Below are 18872 nucleotides of genomic sequence, written 5' to 3' on the forward strand. Positions count from 1 at the left end.
TAATGCAGGATTTTTAAGGGAATTATAACTACCATTGGTGTAATCACAACAATCATGTTGACCGATTCTCAGCTCAGTTTGCCAGTTTTTATTGAATTTGTTAAGACTTCTGTATACTATCTCTATAGGAAAGCCCAATGAACCGGCACTTACTTTTTGGCAACTTTGGCAACTTTCTCAAAAGAACTGTTCTTGATAAAATCATAATTCTCAGATATAATATCAAGAAAACGAAAGAATCAAAAGATTTTGCTTGATGGTAATGAAATATACATCTGACAGCATAATAAGAAGGATTTGGGACCAAATTAACTTATTTAAAATTTTCAGAAGATGTTAGCTCTTGAAAATTTACTATGACGCTTTGTAGGTGATGGTTTACTCACTCATCAACAATTCATGAAAATGGATTTAAGAAATGCCATTCCATCTCAACCAAATTCACAGATTTGAGCTTATTGCAAATTCTGTTAGATGTTGGTCCTCGTCTATTTTGTGATTTTGACAATGAAGGCTAAGGCGTGAATTTGCCAATGAAGGGCAGAATTTACTATAAGTAGACTTGACAAAGATCCCAAAAACAAGATGACACCATCAATTAAAAGACTGCAAGAAGGCCATGAAGCTCTGGGGACACCTTGATAGATACCTAGCATCAAATGAACATCCATAGATTGAGCAGTGATTGATTTCCAAAACTCCACTGGATATCTTGATCGTCCATGTTATGAAGTTGAACAGTAATCTGCAAATCTCTCTGAAAGCAAAACCAATTTGGAACCTCATTCCCAAGAAGAAAGATGTCACAGAGCTTATCTCCAAATTCTGTACATATATCCTGTCCATGAAACCAAATCAGACGTCAGAGAAGTGGTTTCCCAATTTTAAAGCTAAGTAGCTTAGTCTGAGTAAACGAGCAAATCTGAAAGATTCTCTTCTTCACAGAAGTTTCCAATTTGATGAAAGCATGTAAGTTTATAATTTTTGCAAACTTCAAACCCTCTAAGCTCTCAATTTCATTCAACTTTCTACTTTCCACAAGGTTTAGCTCCCTTATTTGCTTCAAGTTTGACCAGTATGGTAATCTTTCCAACGGCGCGCTTTTACAGAGAACCAAACTGATGGAGCTCGGAGGCTCTTAATTTGTTTTGGGCGATCCATGACTCGGAACCAGAGCCCTACCCCCCCCCGCTCCAATCAAGCATTCTTAAATGTTTCAATTCCCCACCCTCCGGCTTTTTCCGGCCAACTAGAAACATCAAGTATTTCAAGCAATTCCAATTTGTTGATGCCATGTGGAAGATTTCTTAAACTGTTGCAGCCTTTCAGCAATTCTAAAGTTTCCTTAGGGCCTGTTTGGTTACATGAATCTAGAGATTTGAATTCTTAGGATTCATGAATCTCAAAATTATACCTATTTGGTTGTGAAAATCTCTAGATTCATGAAATCTAGAGATTCATCTTTTTACACTAAAAACGTGAATTAGTAGATTTATGGGTAAATGGTGAAATTTAAAGATTTCATTGCTACTATAAAAAACCTAAACATTTGCGCATTCACAAAAATCACGTCAATCAAATAGTTTTTTAGGATGAATCCACAAATTTCATTCCACAACCAAACAGTTAATTTTATAAATTATGACTCCATAGATTTGAAATCTCTAGATATTTGAAATCTTCAGACTCATGTAACCAAACAGGCCCTTAGACAATGAATAGATTCATGGATTTTGACCAAGCTTTCACAACGTTGGAGACACAATCTTTCAAGATTTTGGAGTCCAGAGACATTCGGCGTTTAATTGGGTTAAGAAATGAGATAAGCTAAGATTGAATACCTTCAGCATTTTGAGATTGGAGGATAAAAGTAGTTTCCACAAATTGCATATCATAAAATTCACTCAAATAAATATAATAGAAATTGGCAAATAAATTTGGCATACCTTGATTCCCCCCCCCCCCCAAATTAGTTTGAGATTGCTCCACTGCATAATGAGGTTCCCCAAATAAAAATTATCATAGTGTACATTTGAAAGGGAATTTAAACCAACTCCTGGTTGAAGAGAATGTTCCCCCATATATCGGCAAACTTTATCCAAGCAAGAAATTTGAAGAAATCTTAGATTTGGCATTCTAGAAAAACCATTAGTAATCTTTTGGCCAAACTCTTTGTCTTCGTCATCAAAGAGGAATAATTGAAAGCCTTCAACGGCATATGTTCCCTATCCAAAGAAAAATCAACAAGAAAAGGAACAAGGCAACCATGAATTTTCATATTAGTGTGTCAATAAACATCATGTATTATTGATAAGAAGAGATGGAATTGTACATGCTATTAGTACTTACAATGAGGTTTATCAATATATCAAAGGAGTATCATTTTTCCACACCCTACTACATTCTCCATAATTCCTAGGAGATTCATTGCAAACAATTCCACCACTCACGTCTCTTATTAGATCATGCATATGTAGTATGTTATGTTCATCAATTGTTACCAAAGACCTCTCTTTGAAATTTTTAATTGCAACTTCTGCGCTCGGATAGCAAGCATCTAGAATTGTTCTTGCATGGTCTTTGTTCCATTCAATGAAAAAACATGAGATATCAAGAAATGCGCTCTGATCAAATTTATCTAGTGCATCATAACTTACTTTCAGTTTTTCCGAGACCTTGTCAATGGTTGTCACTCTTGGTTTCTCCAATTGACACTCCTAGTCAACCAAACTTCTTTTGAACACCCAAAATCACAAGAGCTAGTGGGAGGCCTCTAGCATAACGTACAATTTTTTTGAGAGCTGCTCATAGCTTTCTATGGGTTGATCTTGTCTGAACACATGACGGCTGAAAAGTCGAAGAGATCCATTTTCATCCATTATCTCAACTCTATATTTATGTTTTTCATCCATATCCAACTTAGTTAACAATTATTTATCTCGGGTTGTCAAGATGATTCAACTTCTTGGACAAAACCACACCGCCACCAACCAATTTATCCAAATGTGTCATTCTTCACCACATCGAAAACAATAAGAACTCTTCTACAGCATAGGTGTTTATTGATCATAATGGGTAAACAAGATTGGGATCAGTTTGTGGAGCGCTTCTTAGTTGGAGGACAACCTGATAATACAGAATATAGAAGCAAATATAATTAGAAGCTTTGAGTTGGTACAAAATCATTGGAGAACAACACAGATAAGTTACTTGATGCTGTGGAAAAGGTATAAGGTCGGTTGTACATACACTAATATCATGATAAAAATAATTGGAACAGAACCAGCTAAACTTATCAAATCTTCATGAATATTTGGTATGGATATCATACATCACTGTAAGTCATGTCATTTGATTTGATAACAAAATGACCAAATATAAAGGAATTAAGAGATTCAGAAGACCAACTCCTTAGATTCAATTTTTCTGCCAAGGAGAGAATGAATATAGGTCATGCTTTTTGTCATGTAAATATTTTACAGGGAAGCTTTCTTAAGACCAGTCCAATCTAATTGACCATCAAAGCAGAAGTGATAGCAATGTAAATTTCACAAAAGACCAGATTTGTTAGTCTTTCAGCCTGTTATTTCGCCAACATTAAGTGTCTCTGCTGTAGTCCTTGCTAATCACAAGTTTAAAAGCTTCCATGATCTTAGGGAATCTCTTCAGCTGGCCTTTAGAAATCGCTTGATTTAGAATATCAACAGATTTCATATCTGGCTCGACCCCAATTACAACCATATCTTTCAATAGCAAGATAACCTCCTGCAGTTTGCCAGTTCGAATCATGGATTTCAATAACATGTTGTATAAAGTGATAGTTGGCTTAAGCCCAGCCTCTATCATCCGGTCCTTCAGACAGAGGGCAACTGATACCTTCCCTTCTTTACAAAGGCAATTGATAAAGGACCCATAAGTAATCCAAATCAGGCTGTATTCCCTGGTTGTGCATATCCCATAACAACTCTTCTACCATCAGATCATCTCCTAGTTTTTTGAAAGAATTTAGAAGGATATTGTATGAAATGTTTCAATGGACCCATTCTTGCAAAGGTTGTCCAAAATCACATTGTAAGTGAATATGGTAGGCATACGGCCATTGCAGATCATACTCTTCAAAAGCTTTAAACACTCAGAGAATGTCCTTTCTTTGAAATATTGAATCAGACAAGTTGAACCAATTATATTAAGTGTAAAACCTTCAGATTCCATACGATTCAAGATCCTTCGAAGCATTGCAGAATCTCCTCGCTTGCAAGGCATGGCCAGAATGGTATTAAAGGAAACCAAGTCAGGTCCATCCTTAGCCCATTCAAAGTGATCAAAGAGCTCCAATGCTTATCCACATTACCATCCTTACAGAATCCATTCAAGATTGTGTTATGTCACATGATTTGGTGTAAAACCTTGCTTCATCATTGTGTTTAAGAGTGATAATGCTTCTTCCGGCTTAGCCTCCTTACATAAGCAATGGAAAAAGATGTTGCAAGTAGCAACATCCACCAAACAGCTCCTGGAGACGGAATTGCACAAGAAATCAGTTGCAATTCCAATTCCTCCTACTTTTAATAGCCCTGCAGCAAACGCTGTATAGGTGAATTGGTCAGGGAGATAACCATTTTCCATCAATAGCAGGACAGAGATCAAATAGCTTTTGTAATTCTACCTTTGGAACAAAGTGCATGATTAATTACAACATTGCATGGGACCAAATCTTGTTCACACTCTTCTTTTTCCATTCTACTAAAAAGGCAAAGTGCCTCATCGATCTTCCCATCATCACAAGGAAACCTGATGATGTTAGTATAGGTGATGGCATTAGCTTTACACCCTTCCTTCTGCATCTCTTTTAAAACATGAAAAGCTCCTTCCCACAGCCGGTCTCTGCTAAACCCATGAACCAATGCTGAATATGAAGAAACATCATGAACAAGCCCCTTTTTCTTCAGAGAATAAAAAATTCCAAAGCAATATGAACCTTGCCAGATTAGCATAAAGCCCAAAGAACTGAATTGTGAGTGCACAAAGTATTGAAAAAACCCTCATCCAAAAGCATAGAATACACAAAATATGCCTCATCAAAATTTTGAGCTCCAATTAGGGAAAAAATCAACCTGTGTGAAGTGGCTTCGGTTGGAGAATACCCATTTCAACATCAACTCAAACACCTAAGGAGAACCCATTAAACTCCCCAACTCGATAGATTTTTTCAATAACCTCGACAAGAGATTGAAAGATGGCATAAACCCATTTCTACACATCTCTTCTGTGAAATAAAATGCATTTTGCAAGGTGCCCATAGAGAGTAATCCATTCAAGAGAGTATTGTAAGTCAAGGCATTAGAAGGAGATCCAAATCCTCTCATTAGATCATAGAGATCAAGTAGATTTTGCATTGAGGCATTCTTTGACTTAAGATAATAGTACATTAACGAATTACAATCCTACACAGTTGGCTTCCCAGTTATAAGACTCATGAGTTTTAAGTTGTGCAAAGTTTATCATAAATACCTAACTTGGCACGACTCTGCATAGCACGCTGCAACTTGATGTAACATAAATTTAGGTTTTGAGATGGGAGACAACCATTATTGTTAGGGATATTTCCTTCGTCTGGAAAATCTATCGTTTCAACAGAGCATGACACAGAAGAGTTCAGTAACTGAGAACAAGACCACGCCTTTCTGCAGATTCTATTGGAATGACTTGTCACTGAGGTGACAAAGCAAGGCATGACTGAAGAAATACAAAATTCTCGGTTCGTTCTGGGGAGTTTAGAAAATAAATTAATGGAGGCTCAATTCAACACTAAACCAGTCTGAAAGATAGAACTGTCGAAAGAAAGAAAGAAAGAAACCAAGTTTCAAACCTGAATCAGCAAAGCAGAGGATGGTCATGCATCAGCTTCTAACACAGTTACACAAGAGATGTGCCTCCAACAAAATTGGATTTTTTTGCCGTTGAGAAGGGAGAAATAAAAAGAAATCCAAGAACAAGCCGCCATTAAAGCTTAAATGCCCAGTTCAGAAGTGCTGGAAGGCACTAAATCACGCTCAGTGCCTAATCAAATCCTAACATACCAACTGAAGATCATATAATTCAAAAGTTACAGAATATCACAATTTTGTATATTCCATTTCGTATACAATAAATGAAAAGCTCTATATCAATATTTTATATTGTGGTGTAACATTTTTCTTAATGGTCAAATACTTGACATTCATGTGTTTAGAACTTGTGATATCTTTATTGTTATTAATGAAAAACACATAAAATTGTTATCACAGAACAACCGGATAAGTCTATCCACAAAGTCAAAAACTGTCAACTACCTAATGAGATGTTTTAGCCAAATTGTTTGAGTAATTGACCCACAGCATGCTATAAAGTCTGCCTACATAACAAAAGAAGTAATCATACCCTATTTTGTACTTTTTCATGATATTGTCCCTCCTATTATCAAAGAAATATGGACTTTTTATCATCCTGACAATCAACAAAGGCAAAAATCTATATACCTTACTAGCTGCTCATCAAGAACATGCTTGTAGATCAACAGATGCCTAAGACAAAAGATGCATTGATAAGGTCTTTCATTTTAAAATTCTCAAATAACGATTGCTTGGTCCCCACGCAATATGCCAATGTCACTATTAGCAAGTAAAATGTCATTAACATAAAGAATGAGATAAATAAAATTCTCCACACTGACCTTATCATATGCATATTGATCTATAAGGTTCTTAACAAAACCAAATGAAATCACAACACCATCAAATTTTAAGTACTACTGTCTAGACACTTACCTAAGACCACAAATAAACTTATTGAATTCACACATAAGATTATCAAAATTATCGACCACAAAACCCTTTGGCTAAACCATATGGACTTCCTCATCAAGGTTCTATTCAGGAAGACAGTCTTCACATTCAAGTGTAACTCCACTTCAAAATGAGCTACTAATGTCATAATCACCTTGAAGGAGTTCTTAGAATAGACAAGTGAGAAAATCTCACTAGTCAGCTTCCTCTTTTTTAGTAAATCCCCTAGCTATTAATCTAGCTAGTTTTAAACCTCTTGATCTTTCATTAGAAATCCTTGTTGGTCTTACCCACTTACAACCAATGGGTTTACAACCTTAATTTTGGCAACTTCACAAGCTCCCAAACATCATTGTGTTTCATCAATTATATTACATCCCTCCCTAATCACAAATCTAACTAAGGATTTAAGACAAGTTTGTGATAAGTAGCGAGGTCAATCATAGTGCCAATGTTATAGTCATATTCACCCCAGATAGACTATGTAGTCTAGGAACACAAGCTATCCTTCTTGGTTACATCAAACTCTATAAAACTAACTATTTAAGAATTCACAATTTTGATGTCCCTACAGGGATGATAAAAACAAGATATGGATAGGAAATAGAATAGCAGCCAATATTTATAAGTTTCAACTTTTCCAATAGTGGATTATACAACTTTACTTTTGCAAGACAACCCCAAACTCTAAGATGGTTCAAGCTAGGTTTACAACTAATCTACGACTGAAAAGGAGCTAAAATTACAGATTTGGAAGTTAAGGATATAAAGAGATGTTTTTAAAGCTTCATCCCATAGATATTTAACTTAATTAGTTATACTCACCATACTCCTCACGATATCCATAAAAGTGCAATGCGCCTTTCGGCCACACCATTTTGCTTACGACTTATTAGGCATAGTAAACTTCATCGGGTATCTCTTTCTTTCATTCGAATCTCCGTCTCCATTTCTAAAATCTACAGGAAGAAACCCCTAATTTCTATTAACTAACAAATTATAGAAGAACCCTCTTTTTCGTTTCTCAATTTTTTTGATCAAGAAAATGAAGAAGAAGAAGAAAATGGTGTTGATCACACCAAAGCCCTAAACTAATTGAGAAGATCGAAGCATATTACAGGAAGAAACCCTTTGCGTTTCTCAATTTTTATGATCAAGAAGAGGAAGAAGAAGAAGAAGAAGAAGAAGAAGAAGAAGAAAATGGCTTTGATCACACCAAAGCCCTAAACCGCTGCTACTTCTGATCACCAGCTTTCTGTTATCTTCTTCTCCTTCCTTGTCTTGCTTCATTTCATTAAGTGATGAATGTTAGAACATCTAGGGTTTTCCTCAAAACCCTAATCGATAATAAAACCATGCAAGAATTAGAATGTGATATGATATTTATGAAGTATTGGACATACTAGAATGCAATATGATATTTAGGAAGTATTGGACATACCATACAACATATGTTGAAGAAAATTAATCAGAACTTTGAATGTCAAATCTGCAAGTGACGAAGCCTTCTCCAATCTCTTTGTCTTTTCTACCGTACATCCTCGTCTTTTATACCGTATATCTTTCTTGTGGAGAGAGAAGAGAACAAAAGAACTTAAGGGATTGGAGGGTTCCCATCATAACTATTTATTATAGCAATCTGAAACCCTAGTTCACTTCCACAATTGACCGGTTTGGCTTATCTCAAATTTAATGGTAGTGCATTGGCTCGATGTGTTGAGATCCCATCAATTATTAACCTCCAGTAATTAATTCAAGCCATATATTACTTAGAATAAACCTAACAATGAACTCTTCTCTAGTTAGCTCCACCATCAGCAGCCGATGAGCTTTTTTCTTTGCATTTGTTAGCTACGAGTCAAACTTTGCTGAGCACGAGAACCAAGTACCACCAACATCATGGAGAACTTGGGTATCAGGCTTGAATTGATCAATTTAAAGTTTTAAACCCCATTTACCACAAAAGGCCAAATACGTATGGTCCCACCTTAGGAGAAGAAGCCTCGTGAAGATCAAAGAGTAGAGACACCTGACCTAAATACCCTGAAATATCGGCAATATTTTGCTGGGGTTTTCATCTTTTCGGCAGCCAGCAAAACATCGAATTTTAGCGATATTTTTCAAATTTTAGTTTTTTGGGTAGTGACTCCAATTCAAACTCTTTTTTTTTTTGCCAAAACGAAAAAGACTCCAATTCAAACTCAACTCGCGAGAAATTGACTTCCATAGCTAAAGACACCAAACAGCGTTCCACGTCAGATCTCAAAACGCGGCGTAGAAGAAAAACGTTCTTGTTGCTCTGTACATAATTGGTCAATGCTTAAGCGACCTGCTGTGTCAACTGTCTAATCGGTTTTTGAATTTGCAGCCCGTTCTTTGCTCTGCTTTCGTCGGTCGTGTGATCGTGTCTCGGTGGAGCTGGATTAGGGTTTTCTGGTGGTGGGGATATTCTCTCGTCTGAACCAGGTAAAGCTTAAGTAAAACTCTTAAATCTTGTTTTCCCCTCTATTTCCATTCACTAGAGTTTAATTTCAGTAATTTTTCCCCTAGCAATTTCTCTACTTTAATCGATCTGTGCGTCAATGTTTGCTGAAGACTTGCGGTGAGTAATTCAGTTAAATAGAGCATGAAATAACGTTCTCTTTGTTTCTTTTTACACAAACTTGTCCTTAGGGTTCCAATTGTTTTTGATTAAATACATATACTTTTGATGCCTCCTGTTTTTGGTTTAGGTTTTGTGAAATATTTTGCTGTAGAATTTTGGAGTAGGTGTTTGCGATTTGTAATAATTTTTTTTCTGGGGTGTTGATTTTTTGATGATAAAAGAAAATTCATTCAGTTGAAGTAGTGCATACACTTACAATTTAAAGTGGAGAGAGTTCTATATTATTACTCTTGACAGTACTAGGTGGAATTAGATCTAATAATCATCTCTTAAGGGTGTGGGATTAGAGTTCGCACAGCTTAAGATTCCTTACAATACTAATAACTTCTACCAAAATGGGTATCAACTTTAGAGGCCATAAGTTGCTGTCACTGCCTTTGAGCATGGCTAGAAGTTCTTTTTCCTGGCACCAAATTTCTTTAATTTGTACTCCTAACTCCTTTGCTTTGCTCATGCCTTGAATAATGCCTCGCGCCATCGCCTCCTTCATTGTATCGGTGTCTATTTTCCCTGTGCTTACAAAATGGATATTGCCATCCCAAAAAAGTCCCATACTCCATTCTATCTTGTTTATGAGTTCATTATGTATCCCTGCACACAATAAAGTAGGTGAGAAATTTTTGTGGGGGGTGTTGATTTGAACTTTCTTTTGGGTTCTTCAGAGAGTTGGAATGTCTGTTTTACCCTTCTTTTCCTCTCTCTCCACTTCTTCCCAGTTGGTTTGCGTCTTCTGGAGCTGTTTATACTATTTGTGTTTGTTCCTACTATTTTCCTTCCATCAAGAAATTTACCTTTTTATAACTATATATATGTGCATTTTGTTTGACGTTAACGAAGCAGAATTAGATGATTGACTGGTGAACTCCTCCTGCTGCAGTTACTGATTTAGGTAGGGGCGTGTGTTTGATGGGAGTATCTTCGGGTGCCGAATTCCAACATCAGCCCCCTTCGCGAATGCTGCCTCCGCATCGGCAACCACATTCTGGTGGGTTGCAGACGTCCCTATCTCTTTTATCGATGGATGCTGGTGGATCCCCTGATCTTCAAGAACCTGGATCAAATTCAGAGCAGGTCCGGGAGTCCCCATCGGAGAGTGCTAGTTCACAAGAAACCTGGCCTGCTGCAGATACCTTAATGGGGAAAAAGCTGGAGAAGGAGAAAGAAGGAGAGAATGACTACCCTGGGCAGTCAGTCATTCGTCGGCTCTCTACTTCAGACAAGATGTCACTTCGTGATATAGCTAGAGAAAGAGTTGAGACTATCTCTGATCAAATGCTTCATTTGCGTGATGAGTTTCTAGAAGAGCTTAAGAGCGAGCTTCGTGGTATCCTTGAAGGTAATGGGGGTTCGGAGCATAGGGAGGAGTTTTTGTTTCTGCAAAAGCTTGTTCAGAGCAGGAATGATTTGACGACGAAGACATTGGTCAGAGCACATCGAGTACAGCTGGAAATTCTTGTTGCAATAAACACAGGAATTCAGGCATTTCTGCATCCAAATATCAGTCTGTCGGAGACTTCTCTCATTGAGGTTTTTGCATACAAGAGATGCAGAAACATTGCATGTCAAAGTCAGCTACCTGCAGAGGATTGTACCTGTGAAATATGCTCCAATAGGAATGGTTTCTGCAATCTTTGCATGTGTGTTATTTGCAACAAGTTTGATTTCGAGGTGAACACATGTCGTTGGGTTGGTTGTGATTTGTGTTCTCATTGGACTCATACAGACTGTGCAATTCGAAATGGGCATATTGGTATGGGCCCGCATGTTAAGATCAGTACAGACCTTGCTGAGATGCTTTTTAAGTGCCAAGCTTGCAATAGGACATCTGAGTTGTTGGGGTGGGTCAAAGATATATTCCAACATTGTGCACCCAGCTGGGATCGTGAAGCTTTGATGAGGGAACTTGATTATGTTAGTAGGATTTTCCGAGGAAGTGAGGATCACAAAGGAAGGAGTCTTTTCAGGAAATGTCAGGATCTCATAGAGAAGATGAAAAGTGGAGCTTCGGAGTCAGCAACATCCAAAGTAATGTTGTTATTTTTCCAAGGTATGTGATTTCACTTAAACTGCTTTTTAAAACAATTTCCTACCACATGCGGTTGCTCATTGACTCATGCTAGCAGTCTGAAGCTTAACATGTAAAGAAATAACTTTTCATGGAGATCTGGGTTATATATCTTGAATTCTTAAATGTCATTTTGTTCTTTGAGGAGTTGTGTGTTGCCATTTGCACAATTACTGGACTACTCAGTCTCACTCCTTCCTTTCAGTTGGTATTGTGATCTTTATTTCACAGGAACATATTTGCTGAGTGAGTCAAATGGAAAAAGTAACATTTGTTTGTTTAAATTTTTTTCCCTTCTGGTAGTAACTAAATGCTGTCAACTTGGTTATTTTGTCTATGATTGGTTAGAAACACCATTTTGAGTAGGTTTTACTTTCGTTCATTGAAGTATGTTTATATATTAGGACCTCCAAATGATCTTCATTTATTTAGAAAAGGCATATGATAGAGTCCCTAGAGAGCTAATTCGACAGATTCAAAGTAAGAGAGGGAGCTCAACTAGTTAAATTGATATAGTGAAGGACATGTAGACAAGGTTGTCAAAGGGACAAAGTGACCAAAGCGATGGAGGGTTCCCAAGGTACTAAAGCGCCAAAAAAGCAATGATTAAGCGGTCAAAGCGTTCTAGTGTTAATTTTTTTATATTTGATTCAAATATCAAAATTCACATAAAATTCCTAGTATGGAACATTTTGCAAACTTAATGAATCATTCATATAGTCAATATATTGAACTGTAAAATGTAGCGTAGTCATTAACTTCAAATATAACAACATCAAAGTCACAAATCAAACTTCAAAGTATAACAACCAAAATATCAAAACAACTAAACAACCCTACTGGGTCTCTTCCCCCAGATATCAAAAGTTCGTACTTCCAATTTCCAAATAGTCAAATAGTCAAATACATGTTATAAAATCAAAAACCAAAACTCAAAAGTCATCATCAAATGATATTGGTGGCAATCCTGCTTCCTCCTGTGGTTGTCTTGGAGTAGTAGATGTCCTAACTGCATTGACTTTAGAGTCATCTGGAACATCCATATCATCACACATATCTTCAACATCCATCTCCATATCGCCTTCTCCATTTGATGAATCCCCAGCAGTAGCATCAACATTAGTTGCCCCACTAGGGCCGCTAGTACTCCCACTGCCTCTACGATGATATGTCATTATTCTACTTGGTCGGTTGCCTTGAACACTTGTGGATGCCCCCATTGCTCTATCAACATCTCTCCATCTAAGATCTTTGTTGGGATGCTCTAGATCATAGGTCAACCATCCACTCACTACTCCAATCGAATTCATGAAGCACTAGTGGATCATAATTTCTGTTCTCAAGCCACCAAAGCCTAAACCTCTCATCAAGCTGCCGATTGTATTGAATATAGACTAGGTCATTCAAGCGCTTGTGTTCCAACCTATTCCTCCTAGTGGTGTGAATCTGAATTTGTAAGCATTAACATAGTATGTAGTAAGTAGTATGTTATTTCTAATACCTAGTATTAAGGATTAAATTTTAAAGAAAGTACTTAGTACTAACTACTTACAAATTCAAACATGCTCCAATTGCGTTCACAAGCAAAAGATGAACAACATATACCTAGTATGCATATTGCAACCTTCATAAGCTCAAGAGATGAACCAACATGTGATTTCCACCAAGAAACTAAAAAGACATAAATAAAATTCAGGAAAAAAACTAAGTTATATAATATATAGGATGTTACTTACTTGGACTTGAGATTGCTCTTTGCCTAGTTGCCATAGCCATGGAAAAGGAAAGACGACCTTCTCTGTAAGCTTCAGCTTGGGTACAGATCTTGTCTTGTCTCTCTACATCAGGAATTAACATTAAAATAACTTCATTAAAAGCCATCTATGCCTCTGACAAAACAAGACCATCCTCATCAATGGTTTCACTAAACTGGAAAAATATTCTAGGGTTAAGAAAGAATGCAACAACATATAAAGGACGGTCCATTTGGGTCTCCCAACAGTTAATCTACAAGGTGTATGACTTTTTTCCATAATCTTCCTTTGCCCCCAAGTTGTCCTTTGTAGCTTGCTTTGCTTTTCTCATAGCAACATAAACTTAAGACGAAGCAGGCTTCTCATCGCCATCCACAATTCCTAAGACCATAAGAAGAGGCTTTATAGCTCAAAAAAAATCTTGCATTCCATTCCAAAACACAATAGCAATTATAGTTTCTTTTACTCTCTTTCCTGCCTCTGTGTTTGCCAAAGGGGACTTCTTCCAATCTTCAGAAATGGATAGAGCCCTTAAAGCATCCTTATGCTGGAGCAGACTCTGAACTGTCAAAATTGATGTTGCAAATCTTGTCACACCAGCCCTTACAAGATCATGGTCATTTGTTTTGGATCTCATTGCTTCAAAAAGGCGAGTGTGCCTATAGATGAACTTAGTCACATTCTTTGCCTTAGTTATCACAACCTTTTAAGATTTAATGTCACCTATATCCTCCAACATAAGATCAAGGCAATGAGCTGCACAAGGAGTCCAGTAAAACTTTCTCCTCTTCTCCAACTAACTCACTGCTCAAACCTGCAAGTCCAGCGACCAGAAATCAGCAAAGATGAAAGTGGCAGAGGAAAAAGAAGGGGGGGGGAAGAGAAAATAAGTTGCCGAAGGAAAGTGGCAGTGATTTTCGTTGTTATAATTACTGCCGGTGACTGGAGAGAGAGCGATGTCAAAAGTCGAAGCCTTCGCTGCAGCGTGAGGAAGAAGACATGAGAGAGAGAGAGAGAGACGCTAGGTTTCTTTTTGTTTCAACAACCGTGAGGAGTGTTTTAGTTTGGGTTTTTTTCTTCGTTTTTCTTTTCACCCAACTCTATTTTGATTTGATTCCATGTATATTGTCCTACAATCACTGTGTTAGAATAACCAATAAAACCCTTTAGATTGGAGTCTAATACAATTATATTGCATATGCCACTTATTTGTGTTAGAATAACCAATACAACCCTTTAGATTGGAATCCAATACAATTGTATTCTATATACCATGGATTTGGTATATTTTTCTATAGAAGATTAAAAAAAAAGGTGAAGAAGCCAATAAAGCAGTGGTTGGGCGTTCAAAGCACCCGCTTGGATGCTTAATTGACGCTTTAAGTGACAAAACGACTGGTTTGTTGACTTCAGAAAAAGTGATGGTCGCTTTGACTGGGCAGGGACTGCCTGGACGCTTAGACGACGCCTTGACAACTATGCATGTATGAGGCCACAATGACAAATGTTAGAACTGCAAAAGGCCAAAGTAATGTTGATGTAAACCCAGATTCTAGGGTTTGACTTGGGGATTATTGCCCTAGATTGGGTTCACTCCAAGATCATCTTTCTGTGAACCAACAGTCTTCTGGGGTTGTGGAAGCTTGTAATTGAAGAGCTCTCAAGTCTCAAGGTTGGCAAAGGTTAGGGTTACTTTTTGGAGGTTTCGGTCAGCTTGAGGTTTGAAGGGATATGGTTTTTAAGGGGTTAGCACTGTGTTGTAATTGGGTTTTAGACCTGGGAATTAAGTATAGGATTTGGTTTCCGGATTTTAAAGGCTGAATAGAAGGGTCTTAGGGTCTTGGTGGTTGCTGTAGTTTAATTCCAGAACTGAAATTCTATGCTGTTATAGAGTTTGGTTGGGTTTAAAAGGGGGCTGTTGTTACTGTTTTGTAATTTCAGGTTTAAGTCTATAAGTCTAGGTCAGTCTTAGACGGATTGGGATGTGTTTGAAGAGTCCTAAAGGGTTTGGGATTCTTGGATTTGATTGGGACTGGGATCAAGTGTACGAGAAGGGGTGGGATGCTAATCCTAAAAGGGTTTAGAGTCTAATTGAGGGGTTTGGGAGTTATGAGAGTTTCAGTTGAACTAGGGTTAGTGAGTTTGGGTTGATCGATCGAAACTGGGAAGGAAGGTCATTAGGGTTAGGGGAATGATGTTGCTAAAGTTTGGGACAGATTTAACGGCTAGATTGTCGTAGATCTGATCTTGAATTTTTAGGTCTAGGAAAAAGTCCGAGACCTGCAGAAAATTTCCAGAAAATTAGAAAGGCTGTGATAAGGGCATTAGGGTCATGGTTTTAAGGTTTGGGAGGGTGGCTAAGGGTAGGGAAGGGGCGTATACTTACTTGGTGTTGAAGGTAGGCTGCTGTTAGGGTTGGACTGCTGCTGTACTTACAAGATTGACTGCTAAAATTGAAGAAGGATGGCTGAACTTGAAGGACACTTAAATCTGCTGTGGCCCTCCCAAGAAGACCATGACATTACCTGCCTCCAAACTCATAATTTTATTCATCAAATTCAACCTTGTTCACATCAAATGAATTCCCACCTACAATTGTGCAGCTCTAAGCTCTTATTTGTTTGCACTCATGAAGGGTGATCTTATAAGCCAACCTTGTTGTAAGCTGTTCGTTGATGACATGGTTTTGATTGGTGGGACAACAGAAGGGATTAATGCAAACTTGGGTTATGGATATCAATTTTGAATCAAAAGTTAGAAGATAAGTAGAACAAAGTAGAGCAATATGATGTTTTACTTCATTCAAACTGTGAAAAGTGATGAAGTATTGAGACTTGGGTTCAAGAGATGCCACAAGGTAAATATTTTATATACCTGGGCTCTATCATTAGTACAGAAGGTGATTCAGGATGGCACTTCTCACAAGATTAAGGTAGGACGGATGAAGTGGAGAGGGGCTTCTGGTGTTTTATGTGACAAACATTTGCCTTTTAGCCTTAAAGGGAAATTCCATAAGACAGTTATCTTTTATCAGACTGATTATGATCTATGGGGCAATGTTGGCAACCAAGAGGAGCCTTAAAAAATAAGTGTAGTAGAGGTTAGGATGTTGAGGAGGATGTGTGACAAGACTAGGAGTAGAGCAAAGAATGATTGTATTAGATCCGAATTGGGAATTGGACCAACTCAAGACAAGCCAAGGGAGAGCCACTTGAGGCGGCATGGGCGTGGAACTATAAGATAGTGACCTTGGATGTATGCCTTTTCCACTAACCATGTTGTCGTTACATTTGGTGATTGTGTGACCGGAGCCCGGAGGGACAAAGGAGGGAGTACACTGCTGAGCAGAATGCAGATGATGAGGGTGCTCTGGACATTCGTATTACTAAATACTTCATTTGACTGTTGATAATTGTGTTTTGTTTTTCTAGGAGGTTGGTTTTTAGGTTTGGATTTTGTTTTTTTGGGGTGGGGGGAGGATATCTCTGAATTTGAAAGGATACTTTCAATGCCATTCAAATTACCCATATCAGCTGTAGTAAGGGAAGGTGATAGATTTCTGCTTTCTTCTTTTAGCTAATCCATTCTTCCCTACAACCAAGCATAGCCTGGCCTTGGTTGACTAATGTCAACCTTCAGTAGATTTTGGATTTCTTTCAAGTTGGGCTGCTTCCAACCTTCCCAGAGTTTTAGGCATCCTGTTGTCACCCTATTGAAATGTTTAGAGATTGTCTGAGATTCTTATCTGCTTTATTGTACTGATATGGTAGTTTCTTGATACACCAATTTGAGTTTCCTGATACACCAATTTGAGTTTCCTGTTCAGTTGTGATTGTAGAGGTACTGGGTGGGGCAGAAGGTTTGTTCAGTAATTACAAAGCTATCTTTATATTGGAAACCCATCAGTCTTATTCTGGGTGGGGCAGAAGGTTTGTTCAGTAATTACAAAGCTATCTTTATATTGGAAACCCATCAGTCTTATTCTGAATTGAGCCCAATATTGTTTATTTAGTTCTTCAGCAGCGAATAGTGTTTTTTTTTTTTTTTTTTTTTTGACAATTTATAGTATGGTTTCTTTACTCTCCCTGCTATGGACTCTTATAAGTTTTACTTTTTATCATCATGCAGAGCTTGAGGTGGACCCAACAAAGAATCCTGAATCTGAGGGGGCACGTCTGGTAGCTCCTCAAGATGCATGTAACCGAATTGCGGACGTAGTTCAGGAAGCCATAAGAAAGATGGAAATTGTGGCAGAAGAAAAGTTTCTGATTTTCAAAAAAGCCAGTTTGGCTGTTGAAGAATGTAATCAGGAACTTGAGGATAAGGCCAGGGAGTTGACAGAGCTAAATATGAAGAGGCAGCTTCAGAAGCAACAGATTGATGAACTGGAGAGTATAGTGAGGCTGAAGCAGGCGGAAGCTGACATGTTTCAGCTTAAGGCCAATGAGGCAAGGCAAGAGGCTGAGAGACTTCAAAGGATTGCTCTGGCAAAGTCAGAGAAGGTAGAGGATTATGGTAGCAGGTATCTAAAACAACGTATGCATGAGGCCGAGGCTGAAAAGAAATACCTGTTTGAGAAGATAAAGCTTCAGGAAAGTTCTCGGACATGACGGTGTAGTGGTGGAAGTAGTGATCCTTCACAGATGATGATGTTTTGCAAGTTCCAGGACATGCTTAAGCAGCAGTTTTACTTTGCAAGAGTTTTAAACTTTATATTATTAATGTTGTACTCTGTTCGCACAAGACATGAAATATGATATTTTTGGGCTTGTGAACCCACTGACATCTGTTCCCAAAACAAAAAGGGAAATGCACCTACTTGTACTGTTTGTATGTCCATGATAATTATTCGGGTGATGTTCTGTTTGTGTTTGTGTTTGTCTTCTACACCTTCTGGTTTGTGATTGGTTTCCATTCAATGAATCGATTCTGGATCTCTGATCACATTATAAAATCCATATTCTTCTCTGTTTTATGGCTTTAGCATGTGTTTTAAGCCTAGAACCTATTCAGAGAAAGCTTGACACAGCCTTCCTAAAGGGGGAGTTGGCTGAGTACCCTGTGCATCAATTACTAAAAGCTCCATTCCTGTCTTGAAGATGGTAATTGTGATTGTGTACTCAGAGAATTCACATTTTCTTGTTTCTCCATGTCCAGTATAATAATCTGAGAAAAACTGAAGTGTCAATTTTTGGCTATGCATCAAATCAGAAATTTTAGCTTCATTGCTGATTGATTACATACCTCACCTTCCTCATAAGCATAATGGTGTGAGTTTCATGCTGATTTGAATGGTTGAATTGACTAAGCAATATAACATGATTAACGTCTTTTCCCTTGAAAGATTTGCAAAATCAATATAAAAATGAAAAGTTATTTTTAAACTAAGAAATAATTAGTTATTTAAAAATCATTGATAGGGGAATTTCAAATATTTAAACTTGTGTTTTCTTGTTAAGATTTGGTTCAGTTCACTTTGAATTAAGTGCATTGAACTCTTATTAATGTATGAAGTTGGTATTAATTTTTTGTGTAATTTTCATTTAGACTCTAAGACTTTATCC

General features: G+C 37.5%; 1 protein-coding gene and 1 pseudogene across 1 annotated transcript; one reads left to right on the forward strand and one right to left on the reverse strand.

Moving 5' to 3' along the window:
• Positions 1-3575: 3575 nt before the first annotated feature.
• Positions 3576-5761, reverse strand: LOC149002981 (uncharacterized; annotated as a pseudogene).
• A 3210-nt stretch (positions 5762-8971) lies between these two features.
• Positions 8972-18328, forward strand: LOC149002982 (OBERON-like protein). Its single transcript, XM_089137212.1, has 3 exons — positions 8972-9290; positions 10367-11536; positions 17437-18328. Exons 2-3 carry the CDS (start codon positions 10396-10398, stop codon positions 17916-17918), a joined length of 1623 nt encoding a protein of 540 aa, XP_088993338.1. The 5' UTR covers positions 8972-9290; positions 10367-10395; the 3' UTR covers positions 17919-18328.
• The last annotated feature ends 544 nt before the right edge of the window (positions 18329-18872 follow it).

The sequence above is a fragment of the Hakea prostrata genome, chromosome 10, assembly GCF_041222555.1.
Source record: "Hakea prostrata isolate BN-2017 chromosome 10, UWA_Hpros_2, whole genome shotgun sequence".
Lineage (NCBI taxonomy): Eukaryota > Viridiplantae > Streptophyta > Magnoliopsida > Proteales > Proteaceae > Hakea > Hakea prostrata.

Bases quoted from the DNA above. Each gene is read 5' to 3' on its own strand.
- LOC149002982 (XM_089137212.1), top strand. From the start codon at position 10,396: ATGGGAGTATCTTCGGGTGCCGAATTCCAACATCAGCCCCCTTCGCGA. The intron at 11,537-17,436 runs GTATGTGATTTC...ATCATCATGCAG, and splicing joins AATGTTGTTATTTTTCCAAG to AGCTTGAGGTGGACCCAACA.